This window comes from Papio anubis, chromosome 5 (genome assembly GCF_008728515.1).
Source record: "Papio anubis isolate 15944 chromosome 5, Panubis1.0, whole genome shotgun sequence".
NCBI classification, from domain to species: domain Eukaryota; kingdom Metazoa; phylum Chordata; class Mammalia; order Primates; family Cercopithecidae; genus Papio; species Papio anubis.
This window is the reverse complement of record NC_044980.1, coordinates 95,261,852-95,279,224: the sequence shown is the minus strand read 5'-3', so window position 1 is coordinate 95,279,224 and position 17,373 is coordinate 95,261,852. Positions and strand designations below refer to the sequence as shown.

Below are 17,373 nucleotides of genomic sequence, written 5' to 3'. Positions count from 1 at the left end.
TTTCTCAGATTACTTGATAGATGAATTTCATACCTTTTAGTAGGACTTTGAAGATCCTTTGCAGTAGCATCCACTGAATTTTCTTATCCCATTTTCTTAGAATTTTAGCCCTGTCTCCTCTACATTCCAGCCACTTGGTCTTTCCTGGAAACATTAGGTAATTTTATAGTCCTGTATTTTGGTAGATGCCAATCTCTGTATTTAAAATGTCGTTCTCTCTCTTCTCTATTATCAAAAAAACTCTTTGTCAAATCTTACCTTATATTCTCAGGCAAAATGAGTTTCTCCCTCCTTAATGCTTTCATTGATCTTTGTTATAACATAATGAGATATATATGTGTGTGTGTGTGTGTATTTTTTTTGTTATACTGGTTTAATCCTAAAACAAATGTATATGTTGTATAAAATCAGAAATATGTTTACTTGTTTCTATTCTGTGTTTATCTTTTAATCAAATCAAAAGCCATCCCTCCTAATTGGTTACATTTAATTCAGATTTTTATTTAGCTTTAATTTTTATCAAAATATTACATGTATATATATTTTAACAATACAGAAGCCAATTAGTTATAATCTCTTTCATATTATTAAAAATTAACACACAATTATTAAAAACACTTCAAAAAATTTAAACATGAGTGTTTTAAAGTTTTTTTGTTTTAAGTTTACTGCCAGAAAGGAAAAAAAAAAAAGTCAATTCCAATTCTTCTTACTTGGAAATGGAGGATTTTATTATTATTATTGTTAGACAGGATATAAAATAATATAATGCCTGTAACAATCTTAGACTTCTGAATAACATCTATCTGAGTAGATAACTAGATGATATCTGATTTCTTTTTAAAGTTTATCAGAAGGTGGAACTTTTAGAATTTCAGAGTGAGAAACGTGGAAAATCCTGACCTCCAAAATGTGGTGGTAAAAGTGACAGAATTGTCACCAACTATTTTGAAACTCTGGAAATTAAGCAAAGGCATACAGTAAATTGAAAGCACTTATTCAAGTGTTCTTGAACATCGGTTAGAAGAGTAGGGTCTGTGGCATTTAAATTTGGGACTGCATCCATTGTCTTTTCTTCCCTCCCTACCCTCCATGTCTTGGTAACAGTGAAGGCTAATGGTCTTCCTGCCACTTGACGTGGTTGATCTAGTTTGGAGCTCCATGGAAAAGTCCTGGGGCATTTAGTTAGCAATTACAATATTAGTGGCAAATCTTTGGAAAAGACGGGCATCACAGCCACCGAAGGCAGCAATACTGGTTAGGGTAAACAGTAAACCAGCCAAAAATGTAAAATATACATCTGGCCAATGATACTGGGCTTTGAAAGCCTTAATATATTCATGGGGATCTGAAAGGCTTCCCACACTCAGGAGAGGTCAGAGATGGCCCCAGTTACCTGCTGGTTCCTGGCTGAGCACAAGTCCCTACATAAACAGAAAGTGAAAGTCAAAGCAGCCTGTAAAGTGCCTGAAACTTGAATATGTGATCCAATCCATGTACAGATCCCCTTAGCAAAAATTGGAAGCCCTACTGACTCAAGACATTTAAGTAAAACCCCTGCCCAATTATTGGGTGGCCATCAAGGTATGCTGACCCTGGGCGACTCCTGGGAAGCCAGGCTTAAAAATGAAGAAAATAATTAAAAATAGAACGGAGGCTTCAGTGGCTGCACACTCTCAGGGAGATAGAATTTATTTAATTAGTCCTGAAAAGTAATAAACGAAAGACAGAAAATAGCAACAACGCAACTCCTGCGGGTGGAAGTCAGAATCCAGAAAAGCTACAACGTATTATTTAAAGTGTCCAGTTTTCAACAAAATCTCATGAAAAATGCAAAGAAAGAAGAACATGTGACTCATATAAAGAAAAAAGTCAGTACAAACTGTCTCTGAGGTCGCTCAGATGTTGGATGTAGTAAACAAAGACTTCATGTAAACTACTATCATAAGAATGTTAAAAAGAATTTTTAAAATGTTTGATTATTTTCCTTTTTTTTTTTTTGAAACACGGTCTCACTCTGTCACCCAGGCTGGAATGTAGCAGCATGATCATGGCTCACTGCAACCTCAGTCTCCCTCAGTCTCCTGAGTAGCTGGGACTGTAGGTGCACATCACCATACCCAGCTAATTTTTAAATTTTATGTAGAGAAATCTCACTGTGTTGCCCAGGCTGATCTTGAACTCGACTTATGTGAGATATCTCTGATTTTAGATTAGGGAAAGAATTGCACAAAAAATTAGGGGAAATTACATAACCAACGTTTCCTTTTATCTTAATAAAAGAGTGGAAAATTGACTGGAAAATAAGAAAACTAAAAAGGAGTAGTTTGAGGAACTTAATTTGCTAAAGGCCAATTGTCTTTCCCTATTAATTCTATAGTTCTATCCCTCCTGGTTCATGACATTTGGTGTGGATCATTTTCTTGAAATCCAATGGCTGTTTAGAAACTCTTGACACAAGGACTACTAGAAAATCCTTCCAACAAAGAAATCATGTATCACCATCATTATAAGACTTATTGACTAGGAGCTGGCTTAAACATACTTCTCCTGAGTGTCTAGGCATAGATTTTTAAAAAATAGTCTTTTCTTGTAATGAATTTTTATTAAAGTGAGACAGAAAATTAGCTATTTTTTGAATGGATTATCTACTCTTATCATGTTTCTTGCAGGTCATTATATTTTTTAAAACATTTTTCCAAAAAGGAAACGAAAGAGTTTATGAGAAATAGGAACACGTTCACACTGTTGGTGGGACTGTAAACTAGTTCAACCATTGTGGAAAACAGTGGCGATTCCTCAAGGATCTAGAACTGGAAATACCATTTGACCCAGCCATCCCATTACTGGGTATATACCCAAAGGATTATAAATCATGCTGCTATAAAGACACATGCACACATATGTTTATTGCAGCACTATTCACAATAGCAAAGACTTGGAATTAACCCAAATGTCCATAAGTGACAGACTGGATTAAGAAAATGTGGCACATATACACCATGGAATACTATGCAGCCATAAAAAAGGATGAGTTTGTGTCCTTTGTAGGGACATGGATGCAGCTGAAAACCATCATTCTCAGCAAACTATTGCAAGAACAGAAAACCAAACACCACAAGTTCTCACTCATAGGTGGGAATTGAACAATGAGATCACTTGGACACAGGAAGCGGAACATCACACACGGGGGCCTATTGTGGGGTGGGGTGGGGGGAGGGGGGAGGGGGGGGATAGCATTAGGAGATATACCTAATGTAAATGACGAGTTAATGGGTGCAGCACACCACCATGGCACACGTATACATATGTAACAAACCTGCGCGTTGTGCACATGTACCCTAGAACATAAAGTATAATTAAAAAAAAGAAAATGTCAGTAATTTTAATAGTTTTAAAGTAGATAAAATAGATGCAAGTAAAATAAAATATAAAAGCTAAAACAAATACAAAATATTTAACGTTTTTATGAAGTTGTAATATCCACGAGGTTAAAAGTTATAAATGTAAAAGTAGTTGGAATTAGACTTTAAGAACAGAATGTAGAACAGAGGATAAGAACAAAAGTTACCTCTCTATAACTATAATAATAAAATGGATTAGAAACGTTTAAAAAAGAATAAAAACATAAAGTTTGGAGGTTAGGAAAGGTCATGGAAAAGCAAAAAGCAAAAAAAAAAAAAAAAAAATCCTGTATGGAATTTGGTGGTAAGGAATAAGATTTTATAGAGGAAAGCCTCCCTCTAAATGTGTGGAACAGAGAGCTCGACCCTCTTATCCTTTTTCTTCATCTCACATGTAAGTTTCCTGCCTTATTAGAGGGACTATATATTTGCATAATAGGAGTCAGATGAACAAGGAAGTGTCAATGAATATTATGATATTAAAAATCTTGTCAACTGTAAAAGACAAAATGAATGTGAGCTATTATTGCTATGTGACTGTTAATTGTTGACAAAATAAATCAAAAAAGCTGTTGTCCAAATTATTTAGTCATCTTCCTATTGCTATCGTAGAAAGAAGAATCAATATAAATCCTATTTAAATAACACAATGTTCAAAACTCTATTAGAGAGTGCCCAGATGTCTGACTAGAAGCAGCTAGTGTATGCTGCTTTCACGGAGAGGAGATAGAGTGGCAAATAAACACTAGCTTATCAACTGGCTTGTCCAGGAGGACACATTGGGATTCATATAGGAAGTAACATGACCCATGGAGAAGAGGGAAGTCTGAGACAGGACAGTTGCCCACCTGGGATTGGTGTAGAGCCATGCTAGGCTCCCCACGGAGGGGAAACAGCAAGTGAGTGAGAGCTCCCAGGGTCCCACACTTCTGCCACAGATCTTTGCAACCCTGGGCACAGGAGATTTCCCCAACCCACTCCATCCAGGGTCTCCAGACTGACATGAAGAGCTGCATGGAGCCTGTGAGAGCTGCCGTTCAGGCACGGGAAGAGCTGCTGTTCAGGCACATGCTAAATCCCGGGGCAGAGGACTCCTGAATACCCCTATGCTAGCAGCTGTGTTTCTGCCAATAAAGGAGGCCAGGTTCTCTCACAAGCCCCCAGGATAGGGGCCATATCCACAGTGCTGATAAGCAGATGAACTGAGGGCCTAGCCTCCACTACACCTTGCCAGACAAAGCCCACTGGTGTGGGATGCTAGCACAGCCAACCCACCTCTGTCTGAGCTCTCAGACTGGTAGCAGCTCTGTTTATCCCTGGGATGGGGCTCCCAGAGGTAACAGACAGGCCTGCCATTTTTGACACTCTGTTGCCCTCAGGCTCGATAGGGAGCAGTGAGCTTAAGAACTATTGCAGGCCTCCTGCGCAGTGAAGCTTCCTTATATAAAAGCGACCAGATTGTTTTCCACATGGAATCCTGCCCCTGAGACTTCTCGCTGGGCAAGGTCTTTCTGCACGGTCACCTGCCCCAACCTGAGCCCTTCGGTTGATGATGGCTCTGCATTTCTCTGGGGAGGAAATTTCAGAGACAACTCACAGCCCCTCTGCCCTTGCTGCTGCAGTGGTACCACGGTTACTATCTTTGGGCTAGGAAAGAGATAAAGGGTCTGAGTGCTTTACTCACACCTCCAGCATGCCATGGCTGCCCTGTGGAGAAAAGGCCTGTCTTTCTTGCCTGTAAGCCCCCTGCCCACTACTAGGCAGGGCACCTCATCTTGGGCCTGCAACATAGCTGCTACACCTTGGGCTAATCATACCAATTGGCTACTGCTCTGTGTTTCTCTGGAGTGGAGCCCCAAGAGATTAGTGAAAGGCCCTCTGCCATTGCCACTGGCAAGATCCTTGCCCCCGGTGCCTCCAAGCCAGGGAGGGAAGAAAAAGCATGAGCTTGCCCCAGGGCTATGGTGCACAGCCCAGAAATGCCAAGCTGAGATCTGCAGCCAGTGCTTGTGGGAAAGGAGCCCACACTCTCAGAGCACTGAGAGAGCATGGCTGCCAATACAAGGAAATACAGAGGAGCCGCATGGCTGAGCAAGAGCCCACCTACAGGCCACAATGCTTAAGTGCCATCTACTGGATTGCAGCCCAAACTTCAACACCAAAAATACTTGGCTAATACATCCTGCTGTGAAACCAAGCACAGGAATTCTGTCACAAATAAAGATGCTGCACAAAGCCTTGGCCCCCTGAAAACATCCAGAAATGAAGTCAATTGACTCTAGTCAAATTACACCATGGTTAAAGGAACATAGCCCACACACTCTTTTTACTTCCAAACAACTTCACTAGCTCCCCAGCAATGCTTATTCACAAGGATGAAATGGCTGAAATGACAGAATTCAGAATCTGCATGGAAATGAAGATTTTAGATATTCAGAAGAATGCTGAAACCCATCCCAAGGAATATAAGGAATCCAGTAAAATGATGGAAGTGATGAAAGATGAAGTAGCAATTTTAAGAAAGAACCAAATCTAGATGATATAGCTGAAAAATTCACTACAAGAATTTCATAACATAATCTGGAGTATTATTGGTTGAGGAAAGAATCTCAGAGCTTGAAGACCAGTGGTTTGAATTAATTCAGACAAAAATGAAAAAGAATTTTACAAAATGAACAAAACCTCAAAGAAATATGAGGTTATGTTAATAGACCAAATCTATAACTCACTGGCATCCCTGAAAGACAGGGAGAAAGAACAAGCAACTTGGAAAACATATTTGAGGATATTGTCCACAAAAATTTCTCCAATCTCACTAGGGAGGTCAATATAAAGATCTGGAAATTCAGAGTACCCTTGTGAGATATTATACAAGATAACTATCCCTAAGAGACATAGTTATCAGATCCTCCAAGGTCAATGCAAAATAAAAAACACTAAAGGCAGCTAGAGTGAAGGGAAAGGTCACGTACAAAGGGAAGCCCATCAGGCTAACAGTAGACCTGTCAGCAGATACTCTACAACCAGAAGAGACAGGGGGTCTATATTCAGGAATTTTAAAGAAAAGAAATTAGAACCAAGAATTTCATATCCAACCAAACTAAGTGTCATAAGCCAAGGAGAAATAAAATCCATTTTAGACAAACAAATGCTAAGGGAATTTGTTACCAGCAGGCCTGCCTTAGAAGAAGTTCCTAAGGGGATGCTAAACATGGACACGAAACACCATTACTGACCACCACAAAAGCACACTCAAGTACATAGACTATTGACACTATAAAGCAAATACACAATCAAGTCTACACAACAACCAGCTAACCACACAATGATAGGATCAAATCCACACATGTGAATATTAACCTTGAACAGAAATGGATTATAGCTCCCACTTAAAAGGCACAGACTGTCAAGTTGGATAATGAAGCAAGACCTAACTGTATGCTATCTTCAAGAGACCCATCTCACATGCAAGGACACCCATAGGCTCAAAGTAAAAGGATGGAGAAATATCTATCAAGCAAATGGAAAGCAAAAAAGAGCAGGGATTGCTGTTCTTATTTCAGACAAAACCAACTTTAAACCAACAATAATCAAAAAGGACAAAGTAGGGCATTACATAATGATAAAGGGTACAATTCATCAAGAAGATCTAACTCCCCTAAATATATATGCAAACAACACTGGAATGCCCAGACTCATAAAAAAGAAGTTCTTAGAGACTTATGAAGAGACTTAGATAACTACACAATAATAGTGGGAGACTTCAACACCCCACTGACAGTATTGGACAGATCACTGATGCAGAACACTAACAAAGATATTTGGGACCTAAACTTGACACTTGACCAAATGTACCTAATGGACATCTATGGAACACTCCATCTAACCAAAACAAAATATACATTCTTCTCATCTGCACATGGTACATCCTCTAAAATTGACCACACAATCAGCCATAAAGCAATTCTTAACAAATTCAAATAAAATGAAATCATACCAACTGCACTGTCAAACAACAGTGCAATGAAAATAGAAATCGACATCAAGAAGATCTCTCAAAACCATACAATTACATGGAAATTAAACAATCTGCTCCTGAATGACTTTTGGGTAAACAATAAAATTAAGGCAGAAATCAAGAAATTCTTTGAAAGTAATGAAAACAAAGATACAACATACCAGAATCTCTGGAACACAACTAAAGCATTGTTAAGAAGGAATTTTATAATGCTAAACACTCACATTAAAAAAGTTACAATATCTCAAATTAACAATCTAACATCACACCTAGGGAAACTTTAAAAACAAGAACAAACCAACTCCAAAAGTAGCAGAAGAAAAGAAGGAAACAAAATCAGAGCTGAACTGAACAAAACAAAGATGAGAAAAACCATAAAAAGATCAATGAAACAAAACGTTTGTTCTTAGAAAGAATAAATAAGGACTTCCTTTCAAGCTTGGCGTTTGTTTGGTGGGGTCCCACGCGGGTTCAACATGCGTATCGAGAAGTGTTATTTCTGTTCGGGGCCCATCTACCCTGGACACGGCATGATGTTCGTCCGCAACGATTGCAAGGTGTTCAGATTTTGCAAATCTAAATGTCATAAAAACTTTAAAAAGAAGCGCAATCCTCGCAAAGTTAGGTGGACCAAGGCATTCCGGAAAGCAGCTGGTAAAGAGCTTACAGTGGATAATTCATTTGAATTTGAAAAACATAGAAATGAACCTATCAAATACCAGCGAGAGCTATGGAATAAAACTATTGATGCAATGAAGAGAGTTGAAGAGATCAAACAGAAACGCCAAGCTAAATTTATAATGAACAGATTGAAGAAAAATAAAGAGCTACAGAAAGTTCAGGATATCAAAGAAGTCAAGCAAAACATCCATCTTATCCGAGCCCCTCTTGCAGGCAAAGGGAAGCAGTTGGAAGAGAAAATGGTACAGCAGTTACAAGAGGATGTGGACATGGAAGATGCTCCTTAAAAATCTCTGTAACCATTTCTTTTGTGTACATTTGAAAATACCCTTTGGATACTTGGAACTGCTAAATTATCTTATTTGTTACATAAGGTCACTTAAATGAAAAGTGATTAAAATACATCTTTCCTACATTGCCTTCTACATAACATCAGATATTACAGATGTTAGATTGCATCTCAGTGTTAAATCTTCACTGATAGATGTACTTAAGTAAATCATGAAAATTCTGCTTATAACTATAGAAGTGAATTGTGGCTGTAAAATGGTTATGCCATTTGGATAATGGCACTAGGCAGCATTTGTATAGTAACTAATGGCAAAAATTCATGGCTAGTGATGTATAAAATAAAATATTCTTTGCAGTAAAATATTCCCTTTGTTAATGTTATAGAAGAGGGGGATACAAAAAGGAACTAACAATTTGTATGGCAGTATCAGATATTATTTTTGTTTTAGTATTTCCTGTTTTGGTTTATTTGCATCTTAGAAGAGCATAATGACATTGTTTGATGAAACCTAAATTATGCTGGACTGTTTTGACCTGGTTTAACCCTTCTGATAGGTAGTTGTGGATGTTGCGGATGAGAACTGAATAATCTTTGCCTGGAGTGACACTACACTCTAGAATTTCCACTTTGGAGAATATTCAGTTCTCACTTGTGATTCCTGGTAGAACAAACTTTATTTTTCTAGCCCAGCAGTGATCTAGAAGCAGAGGAATCCCAGCGCCTTTTAAAAGTTATTATGTGGTTTTCTTTTAAAAAGCTGCTGATTTTGGAAGGTAGAATTTATGGGTACAACGTATGTTCATTATTTGTACGTAAAATAAAACCATTTAAAAAGTAAAAATAAATAAATAAATAAATAAGATTGATAGACCATTAACTAGAAAAATAAAGAAGAAAAGAGACAAGATATAAATAAACACAATCAGAAATGACAAAGGGGAAATTACCACCAACCTCCCAGTTATACAAAAACCCTCAGAAACTATTACAAACACCGCTATGTACACAGACTAGAAAATCTGGAAGAAACGGATAAATTTCAGGAAGTATACAACCTCCTAAGATTGAACCAGGAAAAAAATGAAACCTTGAACAGACAAGTATTGAGATCCAAAATTGAATCAATTATAAAAAAAAACCAATGAACCAGAAAAGACTGCATGAGACAGATTCACAGCCAAATTCTACTAGACACATAAAGAAGAGCTGATAACCAATCCTACTGAAACTAGTCTAAAAAAATCAAAGGGGAGGGACTCCTCCTTAACACATTCTATGAGGCCAAAATCATTCTGATACCAAAACCTGGCAGAGACACAAATGAAATAAGACTGCTTCAGGCCAATATCCCTGATGAACATAGATGCAAACATTCTCAACAAAATACTAGCAAACTGAATCCAGGTGCACATCAAAAAACGAAACCACCACAATTGAGTAGGCTTTATTTCTGGGATGCGAGGTTGGTTCAACATACACAAATCACTAAACATGATTCACCACATAAACAGAACTAAAAACAAAAGCACGTGATCATCTCAATAGATGCAGAAAATCCTTTTGATAAAGTTCAATATCCTTTTGGGTTAAAAACTTTCAACAGGGCTGGGCGTGGTGGCTCACGCCTATAATCCCAGCACTTTGGGAGGCCGAGTTGGCGAATCACGAGGTCAGGAGTTTGAGACCAGTCTGGCCAACATGGTGAAACTCTATCTCCACCAAAAATACAAAAAATTAGCAGGGCGTAGTGTTCTAATTTATTAGAAATGCAAATTCTCAGGCCCTACTCCAGACTCCAGATTCAGACATCTGGAATGGGAGCTGCGATCTGTGTTTTATACCACGCAGATAATTCAAGGCACGCTAAAGTTTGCGAACAACAAATCTCGTAATCCAGTGCAATCCTTTAATTGTATAAATTAAGAAATTAATGTATATTTTCACTGGACACTTGCTATGTGCCAGAAGTTGTATTAAACCACTACAAATATTCAATTCTCATAACCACTCAGAAAAATAGACATTATTGTTTCTATTTTACAGGTAGTGAACCAGTAATTTAAAGAGAATGAGTAATTTTTCCAAAAAAAAAAAAAAATGCTATGCACACACATACACACACAGACACACATATCTATTACTGGTGGCTTAACTGAGGCTAAGAGCATAAGAATAAGTGTTGTATTTGACTCTAAATCCAGAAATCTGCCTAGGGTAATATAATATTTCCTAAAAATGAGATACGGAGAAACTGTGATTTGCTTGTTGATGCTCCAAAAATCAGTTCCAGGGCCAAGATTAAAAACTAGATTTGTTTCTTATTCTGCCTGTTGCAGCTAGTACAGACCAATATTTTTATATAAAATCATAGAATATAGCTATAACTCTCATTAGGGTAGGTGTGCTTAATATTCAGTTCTCAATAATTATTTTAAAATAAATGAATAAATTACATTTGTGAATTAGAAGAACCTATGAAAAAAAGCTGTAATTCTCTAGTTAATATTTGAATCTACTACATAAAATAATAGAAAATAAAGGTAAAGTAAAAAACTATAGAATAAATAAAAATAATCACCTACACTTAAAATTAGATAATAAAGTAAAAAGTAATCACAAAACTCTAATTCAGAAATTTATTCAGAGATGCTAAAAATCTTCATGAAAATATTAAAACTTTATACAACATTATTAAAGATGACTAGGAAAAATTGATAGATAAACCATGATAATGTTTAAAATGACAATCTTCATACAGGTTAGTTTTTCCTTAAATAGTCTATGAATCCAATGCAAGTATAATCAACACTACGGCAAAAAAAATTTTTTTTAAGAAAATGAGAAACTGATTATAAAATTTGTATGTCAGAATAAGGGAAGGGATAGCTAAAATGAAGCGCACTGGGCCAATTTCACTACAAAAACCACAGTAGTAAAAACACTGTAGCATTTCCTTAATAAAGATTAATAGATCAATGTAACAGAACTGAGAATTCAGCAACAGATTAAATATTATACATAAGAACTTGCTATGTGATAAAAGAGTCACTGCAAAGATAATTGTTCAGTAGATGTGATAGCCAATTTGGCTATTTATGAAAAAATGACCATGGATTTCTACCTCATATTATGTACAAAGGTAATTTCCAGGTTAATAAAATGTGATTAGATAAAACACAGTTCATGTTAAAAATGAAAGAAATACCTTTGTGGCATAGACGTGGGAAAATGTTAAGCAAGATTGCAATAGTATTAAATATGAATTCGAACTTTATGGATTAGATATATCAGGTCAAGGATTTCTGTTCTGTGAAAGAAACTGTAGACCACATTAATAGATGGGTGACAGATATCTAAATCCAAGTGATTAATGTTTAGAATTAACAAGGAATTTTTAGAAAATCTACCCCTGAATTTCAGGAAGCCTAACAGATAGAAAGAGCCAGTTCATGCACACAAAAAGAATCCCAAATAGCTAAAAATTGTGTAAAGAAAGTTTCAATTAGATTTGAAATTAGAGAAATAGGAAATAAAGCATAGCGGTACTACTTTATACTTGTTACCATGGCAACATTTTGGAAGCCAGCTAATAATATCAAGTGTTTGTGATTATTTGAGGTATACTAGTTATCTACTGCTGCATAATAAACTACCCTATAACTTAGTAGCTTAAAACAATATAAAATATATTTTGCTCATGAAAATGCAATTTGGACAGGACTTGTCCTTCTCAACTATACTTGGGGTCAACTAGAGCAGCAGTCCCCAACATTTTTGGCACCAGGGAGCAGTTTTGTGGAAAACATTTTTTCCAGAGTGGAGGCGCTGGTTTTGGGATGATTCAAACTCATGGCCTTTATTGTGCACTTTATTTCTATTTATTATTACATACTCACCATAATGTAGAATCAGTGGGAGCCCTGAACTTGTTTTCCTGCCACTAGACCATCCCATCTGGGGGTGATGGGAGACAGTGACAGATAAACAGGTATTAGATTCTCATTGGGATCGCACAACCTAAATCCCTCGCATGTGCAGTTCACAATAGGGTTTGTGCTCCTTCGAGAATGTAATGCCTCTGCTGATCTAACAGGAGGCAGAGCGCAGCTTGGCTCCCTCGCCTGCCACTCACCTCCTGCTGCACGGTTTGTTTCCTAACAGGCCATGGATCAGACTCTTACTCTTTCTACAGAGGCTGGGAATCCCTGAGCTAGAGTGATCAAAGTCTGGAGAATGGAACCATCTGAAGGTGTGTTTGCTCTATAGTTTTTTGATACTTTCTGTTTGCTAGAATACCCACACATCTCCTCTGCATCTCTCTTGGGCTTTTTTACAACATGGTGACTGAGTCCCAAGGCAAGAGTTCTGAGAGTGTGAAAGATCCCAGCAAAAGTCATATTTTCATTTTATGACCCAACCTCAGAAGTCATGTAGCATTATTCGTTTTGTTGTGACAATTAGAAGGCCTTTCCAAGTTTAATGACCTTTTTATGCGGAAATGACATAGTTCTGGATGGGCATACTAAACCATAAAGATTTTTTTGATAACTTTTAGAAAGTACAAGCTAAATGAAGAAAATGAAACACTACCATCATCGTGGTGGTATAGTCACTGTAGTGAAACCTGATACATTCTGGAGAACAATCTGGAGAAATAGTGGAATAAAGTATGCTAAATCCTTATGTCCTAGGAATTCCTTTCTTGGATATATATTTCTAGAGACACTCCATCATTGGATCTTAAGGTACATGCACAGCGATGTTTAATATAGCCTAGTTTGTGATAGTAGGGAGTTGAAGGCAAGACAAATATTTAATCCTATGTGAATGAATAAATATGGAAGAATCACACTATGTAAAATTAGATAGCATTCAGAAGTTGAACTAGTTGAGTTTGCAGACTATGATCACACCTAACAGGGATGTTTAGGGCCAGAAAAAGAAAATTTAAATAAATTAAAAATGTATAAACATAAAATAGCACCAAATATATTTTCAATGAGATATGCATAAACAAGGAAATACAGAAACTAATTTGAAAGTTAGTATTTTACTATCTTTTTAATTACTCTGTGTAGTATAATAGATAATGATAAACCATAACATCTTAATAAGTCTTCTAAATAATTTCCACAAGTTTACCAAAATGCAAAATTTAAATAACTTAATTCTTTGTATAGGTAGATTTCCAGGAGTAAAATATAAAACATTTTCTGCAGCCCTACTGGTTTTTCATGAGTATTGCTTAAATTTTCTTTGTTTTGTGTTTTAGTTGAATAAAAAAGACTTGCTTAAAACAATAAGTAGACAAGAAAAAGTAAGGATAAAATTCTAGATATATGGTTAATAATTTACCTATTTTTCTCTAATCTTTACAAAAACAATTCCAAGCCCATAAACAAAAATTAAAGTAGTATGAAGAGCAAATCAAAATTTAAATTGTCAAAAATAACCTTACTTTCATAGAATTTGTATATTGATGAATCATAGATTGCTGTTTGGATCTATCTTATCTATCTATCTATCCATCTATCATCTATCATCTGTCTATCATCTATCATCTATCTATCAATTATCTTTTCAGTTTAGATTGGGAATGGTACATTTTTGTAGACAGATCATTAACATTTGATTCTGTCTGTCTCTTTCTCTTTATCTAACAAAATAAAATAATTGATACATAACTTTTTTTTTATTTCAGATTCTGATGAAAAATCCAGTGTTAATATGCCTATCTCTGTCAAAAGCTACAGAATATTTAGTTATTATTGGAGCTGCTGAATTTTTGCCTATATATTTAGAAAATCAGTTTATGTTAACACCCCCTGTGGCAACTATACTTGCAGGTAGAGTTACCTTCTTATTGTGTCATTTCAAAAATTTTTCATTGTCTTATTTATGTACCTATGAAATATGAAATATATGAAATAAATAAAAATATAAAGAATTATATACCTAAGTATGATTTGTGCAAATTTTACAAATATGAGCACTCTGCCATCATAGTGTCAATATTTTTGACATATAAATCCTAGTAAAAACTCTGTATTTCTCCTTCATCCCATTTATCTTCATTCCTTTTCACAGGTAATCACTCTTCTGAAGTCAGAGTGAATCATTCCCATATATGTTTGTACATCTTTACTGCGTATGTGCTTGTCTATATACATCTATTTCTAAAATTTATGTATCACTTTATACATACTCTTCTGCAGCTTATTTTTTCATCAGAAATTATGTTCTTTAGATTTGTGTTGATCTATATATATTTAATGCATTTCAGTTTGCTATTTTATTTTATGATTCTATTTTATGAGTATACTATTGTTTATTTATTATCCAGTTAATGGATATGTTGTTGCCTCCCACTTTTTCTCTCTTCCAACCAATGCAGTAATGAATAGGTTTGTTGATATCTCCTTCTGTACATTTGTAAAAGTTGATCTAAGTTTAGACATTGAAGGGAAATTGCTATTGTGTACATTTACAATCTTATGAGATATTGAGAATTGGCTCTCCAAAATAGGTTGCAAATAGAATTAAATGTTTTAATGTTTTAGCATTAATGAGAAAGTTGTAAAGTTACGATTTATTTTAGGGTGTAAGAGGTAGAAGATGCATCCACTAATTTTTAGGATAACAAATAAAGTAGTAGTAAGAGACTATATTAATAGGAAAAATTTAATTAATTAAAAAAAGAAAGGAAAGACAGAAAACAAAAAGCATGTGGGCAAAATAGAAAAAAAATAAGATGTGCAGAAATCCTGAGTATAAATCTAAACCTTTTATGGAGTACATTTTTTTTATAAAAGGCTGACTTTTTTATGACTGACTGAAAATTGTGCAAAAAGCCAAAATAGATCGGCTTTCAAGGGCCATAATGACATTTTTTTTTTGTGAGCACACCAGGTTTGGGGCACTCTGATTAATAGAATTGGCAGAACTTGAGGAGTAAATTCATTCCATGTATTTCTTATTGTATTAAATAAGGCTATTATTAATGGATTCCAAGCACCAGGGTAAGGCTACATGCTGTACTGACTTTAACCATCCCCTCAAGGTCCTGGATCTAGCCAGCTGAATAAATCCTTAAGCCATCAAGGTCTATCTTAAAAAATCAAGTGGCTTTCTCCGTAAGTTTCTCTACTGACCTTTCCACTTAGCCTGAGATATCAAAGTATAACAGAATACATTAGCAATTGCAAATTCTACCTTGGCAAGAATGAAATTTGCGGTAATTTTATCATCTATAATAATATTGATCAGTGAGTGAGGCTGACCAGAGTGCTTTCCAGGAATGAGGTGGTGCCATTGATTATTTCAAGTAAAGTCACAGATAAATTTTGCCCTATAGTTTCTAATTGCATTACCTATCATAAAGATGACTTCAGTAGGCTGCGTATGAATAACATACCACTAATCTTGCTGAGAAGCTCCCCTGAGTAACTGAGCATAACTTCATATTAGAGAAATTTCTAATCTTTGAAGAGTTATACGATCTGCTGGTGGTGATGTAAACACTTGATGATCTTTTATGACCACCCCTATGTTCTTGAATCTATCATTTCCATTTGACAAGTAAGGCTTGTCAAATAGTTATGAGCCTGATTTAGTTCATCCCAAAATGAGAATGTAAGTTCACAAAGTCAAAAGATTGCTGTAAGTTAGGACTTTGGTTTTGACAAGATGGCGGTAGTAAGCTAGTAGTTGCTTTTCAAATGGTAGCTGATTTAGGGAGTCAATGAGTGTTATACAACAACAGCTGTTTCTGAATGGAGCCTATATCTTTTATCTAGAGCCTCCAGTCCACGAAATTATCAGTCATGGAGATTTGTAGCTCATGGGGATCATTAAATTTCTAGCATCTCAAAGAAGAGAGTATGCCACAGCTTGCTTATCAGCTTCAATGTAGGTTTGTGAATTACACTCACTGTAAGTTAGCTGTTATAAAAGACAAATAGAATGCCCAAGACCGACATCTACCATCTCTGACACCCAGAGTCCAAAGTGACATTAAGTTCCCTTTTGGTTGGAGGGAAATGAGACATTTTTTTTTTGCTTGACTTCCAGAGTAATTGAGCCTTGTGAATCTGTTTGCATAGTCCCCCAGAAACTTGATGTGCAGTCTTTTGGATTTTGTTGGGATTTATCAGTTACCCTTGCAGGTGAAGGTATGATAATACCAAAGTTAGAGCCATTGAGTCTGAGACTTGAGATCCTCTAGCCAGCTGCATATCATCTATCAGTGAAATGTTTAGGCATCAGAAGGTAATGGGAATCACACTAAGTTCTTATGCACCTTCTTGTAGCAAATAGCAGAGCTTTAGCTACTCCTGAGGAATAACTAAAGAATATTACAGTATTCTTACTGTAAAGGTATATTTGTGGTTTTTAAGCATGAATGAGAATTAGTCTTTGTCCTTGGGTGCCAATTAGATATAAAGGAATGTCTTGGCAAAGTCCATTACAGTATATTAAATGTAATCAGTCTGTGTAGTAGATGTGGTTACATCACAATGTCTGAAACAGTCAAAGTTATGAGAGCAATAACTGAATTCAGCAGTAATTAATCCATTGTAAATCTCCAGCTCCAGCTCCTGATAACTTTTTTTTTTTCTTGAGATGGAGTTTCACTCTTGTTGCCCAGGCTGGAGTGCAATGATGTAATCGAGGCTCACTGCAACCTCCACCTCCCAGGTTCAAGCGATTCTCCAGCCTCAGCCTTCCAAGTAGCAGGGATTACAGGCATGCACCACCTCACCCAGCTAATTTTGTATTTTTTCAGTAGAGACGGGGTTTCTCCATGTTGCTCAGTCTGGTCGCAAACTCCTGACCTCAGGTGATCTACCCGCCTTGGCCTCCCAAAGTGCTGGGATTACAGGCCTGAGGCACCACATCTGGTCCTGATAACCTTTTACACTGGCCATGATGTGTGTTGAATGAAATTACTGCATCTCTTACTACCCCTGCTACCTTAT

The 17,373-nt window shown here is 36.2% G+C and overlaps 1 protein-coding gene and 1 pseudogene across 6 annotated transcripts in view; both read left to right on the top strand.

Annotated features, from left to right (window-relative positions):
* Positions 1–17,373, top strand: part of SLCO6A1 (solute carrier organic anion transporter family member 6A1) — a 149,593-nt gene that overhangs the window by 64,745 nt on the left and 67,475 nt on the right. For all 5 annotated transcript variants that reach the window (XR_648301.4, XR_648302.4, XM_009208841.4 and 2 more), the window contains one exon: positions 14,097–14,241. Coding sequence is in view for 3 of the 5 variants with exons in the window: in XM_009208841.4 (XP_009207105.1) it covers positions 14,097–14,241 (145 nt within the window). In the remaining 2 variants the exon portion in view is untranslated. The remainder of the gene's footprint in view (positions 1–14,096; positions 14,242–17,373) is intronic.
* Positions 7,839–9,236, top strand: LOC101023619 (annotated as a pseudogene). Its single transcript, XR_648300.3, has one exon. The product of XR_648300.3 is annotated as a probable ribosome biogenesis protein RLP24 pseudogene (transcript).